At 37.8% G+C, this 20,506-nt stretch overlaps 1 protein-coding gene and 1 long non-coding RNA gene across 3 annotated transcripts in view; one reads left to right on the top strand and one right to left on the bottom strand.

The window, feature by feature from the left end:
* HLCS (holocarboxylase synthetase) overlaps positions 1–20,506 on the top strand; it is a 195,795-nt gene that overhangs the window by 83,979 nt on the left and 91,310 nt on the right. For both annotated transcript variants that reach the window (XM_090060519.1, XM_090060511.1), the window contains exon 6: positions 457–728. In XM_090060519.1, coding sequence (XP_089916645.1) covers positions 457–728 — 272 coding nt within the window. The remainder of the gene's footprint in view (positions 1–456; positions 729–20,506) is intronic.
* The window catches only part of LOC149874368 (uncharacterized), a 131,475-nt gene that overhangs the window by 75,453 nt on the left and 35,516 nt on the right, over positions 1–20,506 (bottom strand). The window lies entirely within an intron of this gene.

The following is a 20,506-nucleotide window of genomic DNA, read 5'->3' as shown; positions in this document are numbered from 1 at the left end:
AGCTGAGAAATGGGTGTTCATTGTGATGAAAATGAATTATGCGTGATGGTTGCTGCATTCTCAGCAAAGCCTGACATGACCCTGGGTTCTAGGACCTGTACCAGGGGAATGTAGTACAATGTACCAAAGAACCCATTCAGTGTGGAAGTATTCATGTGCTTTACTTTGGCTTCATGCCTGAGTGTCAGGGTATGGTCACCAACAGCCTTGTAGGAAAGGTTTTGGCTTGAGGCTGAGAAGCTACAAAGGGAATTGAGTCACAAATTTAGGGTATGATAAGCAAGCAATCAGACCGGGGGCAGATCAAGTAATGGAAATACATCTGAGGTGGTGAAATGAAACAATAAAAGGCTAGTTTTCCATGTTGATTTAGATATTCTCATAAGAAAGTCTGTATGCACTAATATGCAGTTATGCATATTTCTATCTCATTTACTTCATTTTCCCCACATACAGGAAATCCATGCTTCTTTTTTGAAGTGGCTACACCAAAATGTAGATGCTGAAGGATTAATAAAATCCAGCAAGATGTCTCTTAAATTTATGCCATTTTACAAGCCTGAAATGGAGATAACACCATATCGAATGCCAGTCATCACTGAGCTGGGGGACTTCTCATCTGAGCACTTCAGTCTGGAGACATATCGACATAATCTGCAAACAAAGAAGCTTGGAAAGATTGTTCTGTTTGCTGAAGTAACATCAACAACAATGAATCTTCTTGATGGGTAAGATAATGGTGTAGACCGTCTTAGACAAGCATTTTGAACAGTGATGCATATATAAAGGAATAAACTAATCTCATAGTGTTGAGAACTAAGTCAAAAACTTCTCTCTTTGCTACATTTACTCTCAGTATGCCCTCCTTCCCCACCTCTCATACGTGTAACGTTTGTCATATATAGAATGTGATGTAAGGACAAATACTGACATTTGTTTTGAAATAGTAGTTAGTAGGTGGTAATACTATGGTTATTAGGAATTTATAGATATTTAAATATTTATTAGGATATTTATAGATATAGGAATTTATAGCTGTCAATTTAGATGGAAAATTTGGTGTGACAGCTCTTTTCCTGGTATTAAGATTTACTTATTTTTTTTCTTTTGTAGAATATTAAACTTAATTTGAATATTTTAAAAATTGCTTTGGATAAGCAGATCTAGGAGGCTGGCACTTAATATTTAAAAAAAATAAATAGCTATTGCTTTCTTTATAATTTTATGCAGGTTTTAAAATTCACCCTAACGTCCTTGTATGAAGAATTATTCACCAACATTTTGTTTTCAAAATGTTGATCAGAGATGAAATATTTTCAGACAGTATGTAAATAGCCTTTCTTAAATCTCTTTAGGGTGCCTTTGAGAAAAATAATTCATTTAAGATATAAAACAGAATTATGGAGTTACCAGAATAATGATAGAATTTATAGTCACCCCATCTTGGGTACCTTTCAAAAGAATCATGGCTCCGCTCCCCCCTGCTGCTGATGTCACCTCCATTGCTGCTGCTTCGGGGAGGGGGAGGGAGGGGCAAGGCAACCAGAACTGGCTGCCCCCCCACTCCGTCCCCTGTGCCCGGCCATCATAGCGGAGCGCTGCCTCCTGTCTGAACACGTCTTCGCACTCTGGTTGGCTGTTTATTCATGCTCTGATTGTCTGACAAAGCATTATGGACAGATAGACAGATTAAGGCTTTTATAATACTAGAATATTTGACAGAGTAAACTAATTGGTTGGATGGAGTGTTTTCCTACAGGATGCTGTTGCACTATTGTCCAGATATATTGTGCATTCCTACTTGCAGTTGTAACATTGGATAAAGAAAGCTCTTGAAAGAAGGGTCAATCCATGTATGGTAATTCTGGCCTGCATATGAATTGTACTGTTTCAAGATTAATTTAACCTGGTCTTTTATTGACAAAGGTGAAAAAATAAAAGCTAACATCATCAAAATCACTTTGGCTGTAGTCATAGTTAGTGAGCAAGAACTGCTTCTCCTCAGTTATAGATTAGGTCCTATATAAATTGACCTTGGAATATACCTCCTTGTAAAGGGGTAGTTAGATACGGTTTTTAAAAATAGTCTTATTTGATGAGAGTAAGGCTTAAACTGAAATAGTGTAAAGATATACTTATAGATATGAAATAGTATAAAACATCTAGTTTATATTGTTCATTAAATACTAGAATGTTAGTAGCTGAGGGAAGGGGGGGCAGAGGGGTAAATGCATAGGTTGAATACATTTTACCTGTTTATAGTTTCACAGTTGGTAGAGTCATAAGGGACCTAAGCAGATCATCAAGTCTGACCCCCTGCCATGGCAGGAAAGGATGCTGGGATCAAATGACCCCAGCTAGGTGGCTGTCTAGCCTCTTTTTGAAGACCCCCAGGATAGGGGCAAGCACTGCTTCCCTTGGAAGTTGGTTTCAGCTCCTAGCTGCCCTGACAGTGAAGTAGCACCTCCTGATGTCCAGCCTGAATCTACTCTTAGTCAACTTCTTGCTGCTGTTCCTTGTTACCCCTGGTAGTGCTTGGGGGGAACAGGGACTCTCCCATTGCCTGCTGGTCCACCTTGACAAGTTTATAGGCGGCCACCAGATCCCCTCTCAGCCTTCTATTGTGGAGGCTGAACAGGTTCAGGTCCTGTAGCTTCTCCTTGTAGGGCCTGCCCTGCTGCCCCCTGATCATGTGAGTGGCCCTCTTCTGGACCCTCTCCATGCTGTCCACATCCCTCCTGAAGTGCGGCGCCGAGAGCTGGACGCAGTTCTCCAACTGCGGCCTGACCAGTGTCACACAGAGGGTGAGGATCACCTCCTTGGACCTGCTCATGATGCATCTATGGATTCATGACAAGGTGCTGTTAGCCTTCCTGACTGCGTCCCCACACTGTCGGCCCATGTTCATTTTGGCATCAATAATGACTCCAAGATCCTTTTCTGCCTCTGCACTGACAAGAAGGGAGTTCTCCAGCCTGTAGGTATGCTCCTGGTTCTTCCTCCTCAGGTGCAACACCTTGCACTTGTCTGTATTGAAACCCATCGCATTCTTATCCAATCACCTCTGTAACCTGTCGAGATCTGGTTGTAGCCCTTCTAGCATGCCCTTTTAATCTGATTCATCAAGAGAATTTACAAAAGATATGTCAATTATACATGCTAGGAAAACTTGAAATCAAATGTTAAAACTGCATTTCTATCCAGTATAAATTATGTTAATTAGATGATTCCATTTGAAGATGGACAAAACTGATTCACTTTTTATGAATAAGTGGACAATAAAATGCTAGAGAAGAAACATTTTTATTTCTGTTTCTGTTGTTCACCAACTAAAATGATGTTAGATATAAAAACTGAATTCTCCCCTAAGCTGCCTGGATTTAGGCACTAGTCCTGCAGTTAGGTTTGTCTGCATGGATCTGTGCACCTGCCTGCATTCTTATTGTGTTTGGTGGTGACCCATGGAGAGAAGGAGGTCATTTACTGGATCTTCAGAGTGTGTTTCTCATCTTTGAGGGGTTGGCTTGATATCAAGTTAAACTTTGCATTTTAACTTGATACAAATGTTTGACCTTTTAGGTTGATATCAGGCTCATCATTTTGTCTGAGGAAACTTGGGACTTGACATTTCGTTTATCGTGATGTAAACTTTTGCATAAACATCTGTTTCAGATGATACTATCAGTAACAGGGTCTGTACCTGTAAATGTTAATTAGTATTGCTTAATTCAGTGGCTTTGATTTCATTAGATATCACTAGTTAAGTTAGGTCCAGTCTGGAAAACATTTAAGATCTCCAGGTAAGAATCCAGGTGTTGCAAGAAGCAATATTAGTTTTTTCTGTAAATGTGTAGTTTTTCTTATATTTTAAATTCAGGGCTGGATCCTGTAGGCATTTAAGTACTTGAGATGCTTTATCCACTTGAGTAGCCTCAATGGAATAAACTACATACATGCAGAATTGTATATAGGACAGTGTCTTCAAATATTTCTTCAGCATGATGCTATTTGAGCTTCTGGCTTTCAAATGAGATGTAAAAAACAGTAGTCCTGACCATTAAATAACTTTTGCAAGAAAGAGAGCTCCTGGCCAGATTCTAACACGGGTAATTAATTTTGCCTGCCAGAAGCCTATTGTTTTAATTGGCCAAAGTATTTATTGTGAAGATTGTGGTTGGTATTATTTGGCTGCGTTATTATGATGGCTGATACATTCCTTATAGGTATGCTGTTTACAGTTTGATAGAGTGCCTTTAGGCTTGTGAAAGTCAGATGTTTGTAAACATTGATATGAAGACCTTTTTTGGTAGTTTTAACTGTAGGGGAAAATAAATTAAATCAAGTGTGTAATATTAATTTAGCACTGGTCCTAAATGAGCCATAAGACAGTTGATAGAATATGTACTACATCAGTTTCTTTTAGCCTTCAGCCCTAAATGAAAATCAACTCATGGAAACAATGTTTATTAGATACATAGACAAAAGAGAAGTCTCAGGAAAAGGATCTCTTGGCTTGCCCTAAAAATAAATAGCCATGGTCCCAAACAAAGCTAAGAGCTCCACTAATGTACAATATTTGTTGTAAATATGACTACCAAGCACACTTTGTAACTACAGATGCTGTGTCTGGGCTCTTAAAGAAATGTTATACAATGAAGGCTTTTGGTTCGTTTTGCCCTTGATGTAATGAAAAAATAATGATACTTGCCTTTCTTCCAGTAATTATGATTCGATGTAATGATATCGGTGGCCTGATTTGATTTTTTTTTTTTTAATTTTTTATTTTTTTAACTGTACACAAAACTTAGTAAGGTATCTAAATCCAGAATATATGGTATTTTAAAACTATAAATGCTGTTCTTACATTTACCTAATGTGTACTGTCAGAAAAGATTATATATATATACATCTCTTAATAAAAATTTAAATATGGTATGAATTTATCATCATTATGCTATAGGTTAGAAATATGCTACTAAATTTCAGATTATAAAATGCTTCTTGCGTTTCTTTATACCTTTTTCACAATCTGAATGCAAAATCTTTGTCTTTCCTTCCTTCTCACTCCCCAAACCTTCATATCCCCCCGAAATTGAGACATAGAAGGAGAAAGTGGGCTGGAACTAATTTAATGGCTGAGTGACCTCACAGTAGAGAAACAGCCGGAGCCTAATAGGGGTCTTTGTCTACATTTCCACTCTGGCTGGTAACGTGCCAGTCAAAAGTCAAGCAAGAGAAACAGGTGGAAACTATTAGACCTGTCATAAAGTTTGAAAAATTGATTCTGGAGTCTAAGTGAATAGATTAAACTTGACAGTGTTGTCCTAAAGATTCTAAGGGAAAATTCTGTAGTTTAATTTGGAATCCCTTGATTATTCATTAGCTTGCCAGATGGTTTATATTGATGTTTTATATATATTAATATACACATTGTGTTATCATTGTCATACATTTTACGTGTGCAAAGGTAAAAAAGTAAAGTGTGCATTCATCTATAAGTAGGTCCAATTAAAAAGGATTAGTCCAATTGTAAAATAAAGTTTTTATGATTTTCATATTAATCGTGTCTCTTATTAAATCCTTTGAGAATAGTAGTTTTAAAATACGTTTCTAAAATTTTTATTATTTATTAATATTTAAAAGCAACATCAAGAGTTGTTCTTCCTCCTTTCTTCTCTCCACCCTCCTTTTTAAGGGTGTTATTTCTGTAAGTCACATTCCAGAGTGTCTTTCTGTTTTGCCAGTCAAATAGACATATCACCAAGTCACCTGCACAGGTTAACCTTCTGAGAAGTAGCCCCCACTCCCCCACATGCTTGGCATTGTATGATTTAGGATAGGCCCATTAGTTTTAAGGATGCAGCTGGTGCTGTGATATAAGCATTGCATTTTAGAGACATACTTATTAGGCCCAAGGGACTTGGGGTTGATAAAGAAATATTTCTAGCATGCTTTTATTGGCTGAAATAGTTTGATATGTTATAATATCAATTAGATATACTCTATGAGATTTTAATTTTATTCCTTACTCATATCAACTGTGCCACTGTAAAGTTGTATTTGGTAGAGTAGGTTTACATATAAAGCTAGCATGGTACATATGTTAAATATGAAATGCCTGAAGGTATAAATATTGTAATGCTATTCAATCTTCTTCACTAATAGGGAAGAGAAATAATAGGCACAATACTCTTAGGGTGGTATAGTGAACAGTGATGGGACATATGGGCTTTTTCACATAAAAGAAGAGTAAAATTTAGAGGAGGGAAAAAGTGAGTGTAAATTATTTCTGTAAGTGATTAATAGGGTTATTTAAATAAAATGACAGTTCAAAATAAACAGTGTCCAAAGTTTTAAATGCTTTGAAAAAAGAAAATCCTTCGCATTACTGAAATCTATTTTGAGTTTTTAATTAATACCTTTTGGGGTTCACATAGTTTGAAATTGCAGTCCACTCTGCAGTGAAAGTGAACTACGTTTGTGCTTCTCATTTTGGAAAGTGGTGATTAGGATTTGAGATTAAGTCTAAAACTTCTGCATGTGTATTCAATTGCTGTAACTTGTGTGCCTTATTCATTGATTCACAGATTCATAAAGGTTGGGTGCTGGAAGGGACCTTACACGATCATCAGGTCCAGTCCCCCAGGAACTTAGAATTAATGTTAAACGGTACAAATAGTTTTAGATTAATAGAGAAATAGTACATATAGGTATTCTGTGCCTTTTGACAAGAATTTTGAATCCTTGTCTGATATTTATTTATATAAGAATTAATGATATACAAGAATTAAGAGGTTTTTTAAAGTAAGCAACCCTTAATCAAGGCCTAAAAAAAGATGGTTATGGCATAATAGAGGGGGACAGGCATGGGGCTCCAACTAAATGTATTTGCTACTTTCCTTTCTTCCAAATATATATTTGGAGCCCTATGCCTGTCCCACTCCATTTACCATAACCAGCACCCTTTCAGTCTTTGCTTAAAGCTTGCTTACTTTAAAAAGCCTCCAAATTCTTGTCTTTCCTATGTGGATAGCCAAAAACATTAAAAAGGTAAAACTTTGAAACAGTTATGACACATGGAAATTTGTGTACTGTTTTTGTTGCATCCTGTCCCTCATCCTTCCCTGTGTAAGGCACAATCCTGGAAATATTTGCAGAAGAGTTTGCTATAGCCCTATCCAGACAGCCAAGAAGGTGCTTTTTTCAACAGTCAGTTTAACTTGATTGAATACCTTCCATAATACTTCTGTTTACACAGTTTATCACTGTTAAGATAATATGAATTGGTCTCCTTGTAGCATAAACTCAGTTGAGTGAGAAAAGCACCTTTTTCTGTGAAGCCAGGGCCTACATTAAATAGTGTTACTGACCTCTTACCCTTGTCATTCCTCCTAGTGATGCTGGAGGATCTTGGCCCTTAGCTTCTAAACCCTGCAAGAAATCAACTTTGGGTTTTAGACTGTCTGGTACGATCCTGGCACATTAATGGTGCTCTTTAAGGCTAGTACAGACATACAAAAAGCCTGAGGCAGAATCAATCTAAGTTACGCAGTTTTCTGTAAGTGACATATTTTAGGTTTGTAGTGAACAGAACACACGTTTGCCCTTTGGTGATGAGGGGGAGGCTGCTTAGACCTGGTTCCTCCATTTTTAAACCAGTCTATGGGCTTTTATATAAGTTATATTTTCATGCAATCAGGCCTCTGAAAGTGTTCCACAGCCATGATGTAACACATATGCATGATTGCAGAGCACTTTTAAAGTGGCTGATTGCACAAAAAAATAACCCTTGTCAAAACTGTTTTTGCTTAAGGACTGTCTTACTCTGGTTTTTAAATTTAACTGGACTACAATTTCAAATTTTAGATTATCGATGCATATACTAAGATTAACGTTCAACAGCTTTTTTAAAATTATAGTTCTAGCCTGCCCTCTAGCTACTTTATTATTATTTTTTTCCTACTCTTAATAATGGTTTAGCAATTGCATGTTTTTGCACAATAAAAGATTCAGATTTTTGGTTTTAAGCCTTCTTTTTTTGCCTTACATAAAACATCATCCATAAATTCATATTCTATTTTTACTTGTTTCCCCCTTAAGTGTTCACATTAGTAAGTAGAAATATGATGTAATGGCTGAGAAGGATACCTTTCACTCTCTTTATACAAAAAGTATGTATTATGAAATATCACCTTTACACCTCTAATTTATTCTTACAGTCTTCTTATTCTTGTTCTGTGTAGTTTTAACTAGGGAAAATGATATCCCTACCTGATATATGTAAAATAATGGAAAGAGCTGGTGGGGGAGGAAAGAGGTCATTTCATGATTATCATCAGTCAATGGTTATAGTTCATAGCCATGGTTTTTCAACCATTTTAGACTTAAGGTATCCCTTGATAAGCTCTTAGAAAATGTTAGCTCTTACTTTTCACTCATTTTTTGACTACAGAAAAATAACACTAGTTTTTCCATTGCAAAGAGCTCAGACCACAACAGGTCAGAGTGTTTTTAACACGATGGATTCCTATTTAAAATTTCTGGGTTTATCTTGTGAATCATGTTGTCACACCTAAAAGTGCTAATATCGTGTAGCATGTTGTAGCCACCCTGAAAGGATCTTAAGGCTCTCCACTGGTTTATAGGGTAGCAGTCTCTGGAAGGAAAAGTCAGTGAGAGGAGGGTCTTTCAGTTATTTTTTTTTTGCATATGGAGTTGTTCCTTAGAGACCATTTTAAAAGTACAGATTCCCTCTTTGAATTTACCATTCCTGAAGTGGAGGAATGGAAATGGAAAGCAGTGCTAAAAGTACATACCATCTTTTAAAATGTAGCAGGTTTTTAACAATATTATATAGAACGGATATTTCAGTTTTAATGTGGAATAGGACTGTATGACTAAATGTTTAATTTAAAATATTAAAATGACATATTTATGGAGCTGCTTTTTGAAGATTTTTATACCTACAGTACACATCCAGCTACCTTCTGCATTGTATGCATTGCAGGATTTGTGTGTTAATTTTATAATATTACCTGAACTCTTTTTATTTTTCAAGGACCTTTTTCTCAGTTATTGTGTGTTTTCTTTCGTTAAAGTCTTATCAGGGTAACTGCATCCATGTTCTTGCTCTTGAAGGTGATAGCACTTAGACCAGGGAACAGAAGTCTGTTTCTCTTAGACTGTACTTCCTGGCGTTGGACAAGACATAACAGCAGTCTTTCTGTCCATTGTTGGCCAAGGCAGCGCTAAAGGTACTGTACTCTGATTTCCCCATATCCTCCCCACCCTTCTTATTTTGTACTCCATTGTATCATCCACTATGAGAACGGATAGTCTTCCATACTGATAACTAAGAATTAGACAAGTGTATTTGTAACAAAGCCAAGAGCTAGTTCCTTCTGTGTGGTAGGAAAGCCAAGAATTTGGTTGTTCTTGGCCCTGATTTGGTTCTTTGCCGTTCCCAGGACTTCTCTGTACAGCACCGTTTTTCATTACATGCTTGCTGAAAGATTTTTTTATTCAGATTTGTCATCTCCACATGCATATACCCTTGTGTCAATTATCCTTGCTTTTCTTTCCACCTGTTACGAACAATTCCTGTGGGTATTAAACAACTGGGTCCCTATTTTGCTTTCATGCACCTTGTGTCTGATTTTTCATGGAATTGGAAGCAAAATATATGCCTCTTTCCTTTTATACTTTTGTAAAGTTAGTAAGGTTTCTTCATTTAATAAAATGGGCACTTTCAGTTATATGGAGAGGTTTGAAGTTCCCAAGGGGACCTGGGTCATGAAAAATAGATGCCATTTTTGTGGAGCAGAGCAATTAACTTGCATTGTGCCCCTTCCCTGTATTATGTTACCCTGTTGCTAGTTCTAGTACAGATTTTTTTCTCCCTATGAATAAATAGGGGTCTCTTGACCACTAACTCATTAAATACAACAGGCTATACTAGTGTGACACTGAGGCTGCATAGTTAAAACAAAAGTTAGAGAATGCATATGGTACAGTTTCAACAAGGCTAAAATGGCTGTGTTTTAATGCACAGACTTTAAAACATGAAGGCTGGATGTTAAGCTGTGTAACTAGCCTTAGTCAGGAATTTTTTTCAAAACAGAGTTAGTGAAACTGTAATTGCGTTTGACTTGCTGATTTTTAACCCTGCATCATTCTGCATTACAACTTATTGTATTTATTTTTTCCCTTTTACAATATAGAAGGAAGCTTGTATATACTTAAGTGAATTGTAAAAAATTGCATAGTAAGATCAAACCTCATTGAGACCAATGCAGTGAATGAGATAAGGTAAAAGAAGAAAAGTTTACTTTTATATCTGAGGAGGCAGTAGTGACGTTTTCATGCTTTTTCAGTCCTTGATCTTTTTGAGACAGTTAACAATATTTACACTTCTGTTGCATTTTCTGTTGTAGACAAGTGTTCATTAGGAATTTGAGATTGACCACTTGTGTTGGTTATCAGATTTCAGTGTGATGCAGAACCTGACATCTCAATACTGCAGGTCCAGATTGTAATGATTATGGTGTCTCCAATGAATGTTGCAGCTTCTGATACGGTTTCATATTCTATATAATGTAGTGAAGTTGCATAGATTGCAAGTCAGTGGAGAAATTGATCCAATGATTCTCTAATTTAGTTATTCTGTAAGGTGCATTCTGTTTCCCTGACTTCTGCCTGACATCAGACTGACACACCTAACTGCCCATCTCTTTAAAATATAAGGCATTGCACTGGGCCATAGTTTTTTTAAATGTCGTGTTACTCTACCTTCCGAGATACTTCCTTATGGAAATTCTGATCATCAACTTTGGGAAAGACTTTAAACTTTAAAAATGTTTTAAAACTTCCAGAAAACTTTTTTATATTCATTCCAAGTAATTCACCTTTTTTATCAATCCATTAACATTAAATTCTTCTTCTGTAGAATTTCATTTGGCTTTCATATTAAAATCTCTTCTCTTCCTTAGGCCACACATGCCTTTGAAAATCAAGTATACTGAGAATGTGACCAGAGTGCAACCCATATTTAGCCTTTTTATTGAATCAATCTGCTGTTTAATTGTCATTTCAGTGTTAAAGAGAAACATATTGAAAGAACAGAAAGCATAAAGTTTATTGTTTAATTATATATGATATTTGTACACCTATTAGTTATATTTTCATATAAAAAGATAGTTCTGTGGCATGATAATTTGGAGTCGTAAGGGATGAATTCTGTCCACCTCCTCTATAGCTGGAGCATTCCCCTCTTGGAAACTTTGCTTTAGGAAAACACTTAGAAAGAAAGGGGATGCTCTTTTCTTCAAGGAAGAAACTGAGGAGAGTGAAGGGAAAGTAATATGTAAAAGGAAAAGGGAGGAATGGAGATAGTGAGATGCATCAGGATAGAAGGAAAGAAAGGGAAGAAAGAAATTAATCTTATTTATGCTTCAGTATTTTATATCTCACTAGCAAATGAACTAGTTTTAAAACTAACAAGAGGAAGTACCTGTGAATTGCATAAACAAGTAACTTGTCAAATTCATTGTTACAGGAGATGGTAGAGACACATAGCACAGCTAGCTTCTGAAAGGGACTCAACAAATTCATGTATGATAGATATATTAATAGCTGTTGAACAGAATGACTGGAGATGTTTCCTTTGATATCTCTACACCAGCAATGGTAGATGCTGGAAAAGGTATTGAACACTCCAGAGCAGTGGTGCTCAACCTTTCTCTCCCATGGGCCAGAGGGGCAGTGCTTGGTCTGACCGTGGTCAAACGATGGTTCTGATCCAGCTACCTGGACCAGTACAGCAGTCATCATCTGGCCACACGGAGGAGGGTCAGAGGCAGCTTGCTCTCACAGGTGGAAAGGGGGCTTCACCTGGCCCCACGGGAGGGAGGGGAGGTAAGTAACTCAGTGGGGGGAGGAGTGAAGGGGCATAACTCTGCCCCACTATGGCCCCACGGGGTAGAAGGAGGCTTGACCTGGCCCTGACCTGACCCCATGAGGGGAAAGGAGATATGGCCTGTTCCCATGGGGAGGAGGTAGGGGGACCTAGACCTAACCTTGCCCTTCACGGGGAAGAGGGCCCAGCCTAGCTCTGACTGGGCATGCGGGGCTTAGGGTTTAGGGATTTGGTTGGGGTGGGTGGCCATATTAATGGCCTGCTGCCAAATTTCTGGACCCATGGGGAGGCCCCATAGGCCACATACACTGGCTCCACAAGCCTCAACTGACTTGCAGGCCTGGAGGTTGAACACCTCTGCTCTAGAGATCTGGTTCAGTGTCTCCCTCTATAGTGTCCACTTATGTCACTGTGGGAGACAAGACACTGGACTAGATGGACGATTGGTATGACCCAGTATGACGCTTCTTATGCTCTTAAGCTTAAGAAGAACAGATAGAATAGTTCTAATAAACACCTGGTATTCAGAGCATATTTAAATATTATTTGGAGTAAATAATTTAAAAATCATGAGAACGATTGTACACAAACTTTTGAGGTTTAGTACCCCTTATTTATCTGAATAATTGTCCACTGAAGGATATTTCAAGTGTTGGCAGATGGATTCAGTGGCTAGACTTCTCTCTCTCCTGCAGTCAGAGTCTGGTAATAACTCCTTTGTCTCCACCCCCAGCCACATGATTTTTAAATGTATTTCTTCGGAAATTTGTGGCAATTGAGAGTCAGATGAAGGGCTTAACTTTCTTTTGTGAGGCTAATGGATAAACTTACTGGCTTTGCCAGAGGTCTTAAAGCTGATTCTGAAGATCTTAATGCACTTTTCTGTCTGCTTTGCCTGTTCATTTTAACCTTTCCTCTTTTGTCATCTTTAACTCTTCCTCTCAATCAGATTTTTTATGTAAATACCTAGACAGAACTACATAGGCAGCTTTAAGTTTTACACTTGAAATTGTTTATACATAAAAATGCAACTTAGCAAAATACTGCATTGGGCTAATCTGAATAGAATAGAGACCATTAAATACTGAAGGCTTGAGTGGATTTACATGCAGAATTGAGCTCACCTGGCTTTAATGCTTCCCAATCTATTCACATTTTATTTTAAAAAGAAAATTAAGATTCAAGATTAGATTTTCAAAATAAGCTTTCTGTAATCTTCTGCAAAGCCCCCTAAAATGGTCATATAAACTTCTGTTGGTTCAAAAATGACTCGTTAACTATATATTTTATATTTTTGTATACTTGGGACCTGTTTAATCCAACATATTTAACGGATTTTACAATTAATTTTTTATTTAAATACTCCTTTAGTTCTCTGAAAACTAGAGAAAGAAACATTTGTTAAAGTAAATAAAAAAAACCATTCTCACTCAGAATCTGTTGCTACAGAACCAGAAACCTCTTGAGGAATTCGTATTTTTATCGAGTATGAAGTCCACATTTGTACTGAAGTTTACTTTGGATGTTGGAATTTTAGACTGGGAACATCTCTCTCTCTCTCTCTCTCTCTCTCTCTCTGTCTCTCTCATTTTTAAAGAAAAATACTTTTTTGGTTTAAATAAACATATTGTTGCAGTACTGCTTGGTTTTTATAGGCTGAAAGTGTCTTCTGCTCAAATTTGTGTAAATCACAAGTTGCTGTCCTGCAATAGATAGGTGATGTTAGTCAGAACCAGAATCTGTTATTGAGTATCTTAATGTATATAAATATGTGTTGAAGACGAAGTACTCATTTTGGCACTAAAAACTCCCCCTCTTTTTTTAAATATGGGTCCTCATTCAAGTCGTAACAATGAAGGGGCAATTAATTTGATTTACATTTTATTTTCCTAACTTTTTTAACCTCTCCCCCATGCTTTCAGTTGGTGTATTTGGCTAATGAGCTAATTTAGTTAAGACTATAACATTGAAAAATATAAAGCATTGCATGAAAGGCTCATACAGTCTCAGTAAGTCATCTGTCAGGTTGCTTTGGAAAAAAGAAGAGAAAGAATCTAAAATATCATTGAGCAGATGTATGAAAAGTGTAGAGTATTGTTTTGCAATAACCTTAGAATTTTGGGATTGGAAATTAAATGCAGCAGTTCTAAAAGTATATTTTACTTGAAATTTTACAAGTAAATTCCTGGTTTATTAAAAAAATTAAGGACTTCTACCTTTTACAGAGTACAATACCAGATGTTAGATAAAAAAGAAATTGCTGGTGGCCACCTGCTTAATGCATATTAAAATCTTGTGTGGTAGCTGATGTCATATAGAATGTATGTGATAGGGAATAATTTTAAGTTAGTAGACCATATCAGGTTAGTAAGGATCAATGCCAGTGGAATGTTTAGAATTTTCCGTTACAATTTATCCATCTGTTTTGAAAAATGAGGGATGAAATAATCACCTTTTGCCAAGGGATTTGAAAAAGCAGTTGGATGGGTGGGATTTTTCCTGTGGTAGTAAAAAGCATCCTCAGAATTTTTAATTCAGTCCCGTACTAGCTCGAAAGATAATAGTTCTGAAAAGTTAACACAGCATTACAGTTTTAGTTTTGTTAATATTACTTTTCATTTTAATTTTTCCTTTTTCTACTAAGTCACTGTCTACATGTAGTTTTCTCAGTAGCTTTGACATTGATGTTGTCTTCTGGGACATGTTTATTTTTTCTTTATTGTCTTGACACTAAACAAAATATAAGGAAGCACCAAAAGATACTATGGAACAAACACAGTTTAAAGACATGTATAGAATAGCATCTGTTCCTCAAGGAGTTTACCATTTTAAATGGAGGTATACAATAAGATATGCTTTATTAATTAGTTTCAGTTCTTAATGTTTATACGTGCTCCCATTTATTTAATCCAAAGAGGAGGACACTACAGAAGAATCTTTGGATGGCTGTAATGGTTGAAGGGAAAAGATGCTTATACAAGGAATTTGTTTTAATGAAAAGCTTTTTGTATTTTTTTTAAAAGCTTTTATATGAAAAATCAGTCTCTCAGACAATCTTTGCAATCTGTTTATCTGGCTTGATTAACCTTGGGTCTAGTGATTCAAGTTTGATTGGTTAAGTCAGATTCCACAAAATCTTGTGCTGTACCTATGCCACTGGAGACTGATTATGGAACACTTTGTCATAGATACTCTACTGCATGCTAGAAAATATTCTCCATATTGATGAATAGGAAATAATAATTTTGCTTAACAGGCAAAAGAGAAAATGCTTATGACATGTTCTTTACCTTAACCAACTAGCAATTTGGTTTGTATTGTAGATGCATCTTTAGCTGTACAGAATGTAAGAAAGTTTTCTATGAAAACTGATGCTGTTTCTTAATATTTTTGAAGTTGTTGACCGTGATTGAAAACGTATAGCTCAATTCATGTTCCCTTTTGAAGAAATATTTTTGGCCTGATTATATGCTTGTAGTTTATTTCATTCCTACTGCATATTACATAGTGTTTTCTTTTGCCTCTTACCAGAACTGTATGCATTTGTTTCAGTTGTGTGGCTAAATTTTATGTTTTGGTAAGCAGCATCTGGCATAAGTCACCAGCAGAGAGTACATTTTCTAGATGCTCCTACAGAAATTGCAGGACTTTATTTAAAGCAGTTTGATGAAATAGCCTTTACTGAGTGGTGCATACGATATTGCTGACAATATTCATGAATGTCAAAATTGGAAGAAAGGGTCTCCTACCACTTAATCTGGCAATCAGAAGTTAAGAGTTGTGAATGAACTGTTCTGTATTCAGGATTTTTCTCCAAGGTTTTCTTAAAAGAATGCTGATAATTCTTTATTTCCATGATAGCTTTAACTTTAACTTGGGATTGGTCATTTTTAATGGGTAAATAATGCAAAATTTATAGTGATATAAACATCTCCCATTTTCTGTTCTCTGCAGAACTAAAAAATTGACTTGAAACCTGCAAGATGTGCACATTGCTGGGCTGTCACCCATGTGTTCATATATTCCCTTCTCCTCTGTGGCAGTGTTTTTTTTTTTAATTTTATTTTTTTTTAAAAATGAATCTGTATTCCCACTACATTGTAAAGCACCTTTCACGAGGGAATGCCTAATTTTAAACTTCTCAGTGTAGCTGTAATATTGATAAATAGTGAAGTGCTATATGAAAATTGGCACAGATTCTCAAGTTACCTTTTTCTTAAGAAAAAAATTAGAAGACATTGCAAAAGAGGTGGGAGACTGGAATAAAATAATAGACTCTTAAGAACTCCATTGTTGTAAACAAAATATAAAACTGCAGCTGTAAGGAAGACTGAAAGAATATAAGAGAACCAAGGATTTCTTAAGATGATATCTATTATTGAATCAGCTGCATAGATGAGATAGAGTCGAATAAACTTTTGAATGACAGACATTCTTCTTCCTTCCTGGACCCACAGCTACAGTGTCACTGTTGCACTGAAATTTTATAAGATGTTCTTAGTTGTGCAAACACTTGGGGTAGAGAAGGTCTGACAATAATAAATACAAGTGTATTTGGCATATCTACTTGAGTAGAGTGGATTTACTTTATTACACTTCATGTTAACATACATGAACTATTTACTGATACGTAGGACCATTCTCTACTGCCAACAAAATACTGTAGAATGTTATTATGCAAGCCAGTTGGAAAAAGGACCTGGAAAATCTTCAATTGTGGTGCTTTCATGTACCATTGTGTCAGGCTGAGAAAAGGGGATAAGTAAACTTCTCTGATGTTTGTTCATTATTGGTCACTGAAAAAGAAGTATTGTCTGTGGCTCTATATCACTGTTCGGTAGAGCAGCATTCGGTCTGTGGTTTTTTTCATCCCACTAGTGAATTGCCCGTCAAAATGATGGGGAGAGGTAGGGGGGGGATGGAGCGCCACCACCCATCATCCCATGTCGCAATTACCTCCCAGGAGCAGGGTAAGCTTGCACGTGGTGGCCTCTGCCACCATGTACCCATTCCACCACTCCGCATCCAGCCCTACACTACCTCCCCCCTCACCGCTCGGCATCTGGCCTCATGCCACACCCCCACTGCTCTGTATCTGGCCCCATGCCACCCCCCCATCCCATGCTTCATATCTGCCTGGCCTGCTCTGTTGGAGCCACGCCCTACTTGTCATTTTTGACACAGCACTGTATATAAAATGGGGATGTTAAAGTTCCAAATTGTCTTTATTTTTTTTGTTAAGTGGTAGAATGTGGGATAATGGGCAGCATCTGATTATGTGTATACTTGGGCCAGTTTAAACCTGTTCAATGTCCTGGTCTTCATCTGACTTAACTGTTGAAGTTCAAGTGCTTGATGGTTAGTGGAGCTTAATGAACTTTCTGGTACCATTGACTTTCTGGGAACAATCTGGACAGGTCAGTGTCTGCCCATTCCTTCTCATGGGAAAAACAAAAAAAGAAAAGATGAATACTTTCTGGCCAGTTACACCCAGGATGCACAAATACCCATGTCAGTAAGGTTCTATTGTAACAAATAATTAATTGAATATTACATAGATTCTAGTTTATTAAATTCTGGTGTATGTTTAGGCAAGGTCCAGATGGCTGAAAACTCTCTTGACATTTTTTGTTGCTCTGCTCTTTGAGACAGTGAAATACTGCAATGATGAATAAGGTGAGATAAAATACTTTCTAGTGGGTTTTTTTTCTTTGCATTAAAAAATGCAATTATCCTTTGTGAATAATTCATAGAATCATAGAAAATTAGGGTTGGAAGGGGCCTCAGGAGGTCATCTAGTTCTATCCCCTCAAAGCAGGACTATCCCCAACTAGATCATCCCAGCCAAGGATTTGTCTAGTTGGGTCTTAAAAATCTCCGAGTATGGAGATTCCACAACCTCTCTGGGTAACCTGTTCCAGTGTTTTATTACTCTCCTAGTAAGAAATTTCTTCCTAATTGTTGGAGAAAAATTTTAAGTATAGGTGCTGCCAATGCATGAACTCAGTTTGACTGAGAGTGGAAAATTCCATACAGGGCCTGAACTACCCTTTCTGTGACCTCAGGAGCTGTCAATCAGCCCTGACCCACTTTCAGCCCTGAGCAGACTCAGTTGCTACACAGATCTTATTGCAGAGCATGCCCAGTGTACAACTGGAATGAGATAATACCTCTAGAAATTTCTCTCAGCCAAGCAGCCTGATTGGCTATAGGGCTGCTATAAAAAGTCTGAGGGCCCCTCCCTCTGGGGGGAGAAGATCGCGTCACTAGAGACAGAAGCTGGTGTTTCCAGGGACTGTCTGGCAGTCAGGCTCTCAGGCCTACTGATCTCCTCCCCCGATTGGCACTTCGTGCTGTTATAGCGATTGCGGTTTTGATCTCCTGGTTCCCGATTAAGTTTCACCGATTACTGACTACGATTTGGACCATCCCACTGCGACTTCACCTCAGCTTCTGGCATCCTGACCTCAGCATTACTCTCCGGCTACCCGATCGTCCACCAATTGGGACTGGCGTCACACCACAGCTTTCTACGCATTACAGTTTTGTTTGTTCAGTTTCCCAGTTCATGAGCTGTTGACCAGCCCTGGGACTAGGTTTTCGGACCGAACCTCGTGGGCCAACAGACCCCTTTGTGGTATTTGTGAGTAGTGTAACTGAAGACATAGTTTTCCTACGCACCTAAGCGTAAGTCAAATAAATTCCACCTTGTTTAAGAAACCGCTACGCTTCCCGGTTCTCAGTTCTCCATAGCCAAAGGAACCCGGCCTGTTTCCGTGCCTAACTGCCACCCCGGCCCACCGTGACTCTGGGGCTTGGTTCATCCCCCCGGGACACTAATATCTAACCTAAACTTCCCTTGCTGCAACTTGAGGCCATTGCTCCTTGTTCTATCATCTGCCACCGCTAAGAACAGTTTAGCTCCATCCTCTTTCGAACCCTCCTTCAGGTAGCTGAAGGCTGCTATTAAATCCCCTCTCCATCTTCTCTTCTGCAGACTAAACAAGCCCAGTTTCCTCAGCCTCTCCTCAGAAGTCATGTGCCCTAGCTCCTGAATCATTTTTCTTGCCCTCTGCTGTACTCTCTCCAATTTGTCCACATCCTTTCTGTAGTGGAGGGGCCCAAAACTGAACACAGTACTCCAGATGTGGTCTTACCAGTGCTTAATAGAGGGGAATAATCACTTCCATTGATCTGCTGGCAACACTCCTACCAATGCAGATCAGTATGCTGTTAGTCTTCTTGGCAACAAGGGCACACTGTTGGCTCATGTTCAGCTGATTGTCCACTGTAACCCCCAGGTCCTTTTCAGCAGAGCTGCTTCCCAGACAGTCAGCCATCAGCCTGTACTGATGCAAGGGATTGTTCCACCCTAAGTACAGGACTTTGCACTTGTCTTTATTGACCCTCATGAGATTCCTTTTGGCCCAATCCTCCAATTTGTTGAGGTTACTCTGAATACTAGCCCTACCCTCCAGCACCCTATTACATCCTCCCAGTTTAATGTCATCTGCAAGCTTGGTGTTATCTGCAATTAAGTAATAATTCATATGTGGCAAAGTGTTAGAGTAGATAAATGCCTCTGCCACTGAGGAGAAAATGCCAAACCAAAGTCTGGAGTGCTGAGGTTTATATTTTAACTCTGGGAAACACATATTACAGGCGACTCTTGCCATTCGCGGGGAATACATTCTCATATCCCCTGCGAATAGCAAAATCTGCGAATAAGGCACTACATTCATGAATGCAGTGCCCCTGGTGGCTGGGTGGAAAGGGGCCTAGCTCCAATGGCAGGAGCGCAGCAGCGGCGGTGGGAGCAAACACAGAGCTCCCAAGGAGCTCCTGTTAAGTGTATAAAGTGTATTTAAAATGCGGGTTCAGCATTGGCAAATATTTGAAACCACAAATACAGAACCCGTGAATAGCGAGGGTTTCCTGTATTCCAAATATTCCCCTTCTTGTACATTGCATATCTTATACCAGATGTACTATGTACAACTCAGGCATGGCTCATAAAATGTGGTAACCTTAGGTTTTTCAAATACTTTTTAATATAAATTTTCCTTTTTGTTTAAGTGTTTCCTCGCTCTGAAGTGAAGGCAGTAGGTAATGATTGAGGTCTATCATTTTGTCTTCCTTAATGTTAAGTCCTTGTATAGTATTTTTTCCCCATTAATACAAACTTATTCAGCTCATTGCTTGAACATTAAGAATCTCAGATTTCATGGTGAATGCCTTAGAAATAAATAAAGTTAACCATGAATGTAGCATGCACAGCATCTACAAATATGTGCACTTGTGCACTGTTTGTGAGGTGTGCTGCATATTACCACACATTTGCCAAAAACATGACAGTGGTTTGTAAAGTGGCAGTAAATGCACAAACACAAACTAATTTTAATTTCAGACTTTTTAGAAGGTAAACAGGGAATAAGTAAACTTTAATACTTCAATACATAATTTTAATTTTCCAAATATTATGTAAAAGTATTACAAATGAGCATATTATACAAAGCACATGACAATTTTGGGTTTCTGAAGATTTCCAACAACAGAAATGTAATGTGTATATATTGATTTGGACAAAGGGAA

The sequence above is a fragment of the Crocodylus siamensis genome, chromosome 1 (assembly GCF_052110815.1).
Source record: "Crocodylus siamensis isolate JL-2025a chromosome 1, ASM5211081v1, whole genome shotgun sequence".
Taxonomy (NCBI): domain Eukaryota; kingdom Metazoa; phylum Chordata; order Crocodylia; family Crocodylidae; genus Crocodylus; species Crocodylus siamensis.
Note: the sequence above shows the minus strand (reverse complement) of the source record. Positions and strands in the feature narration are given on the sequence as shown.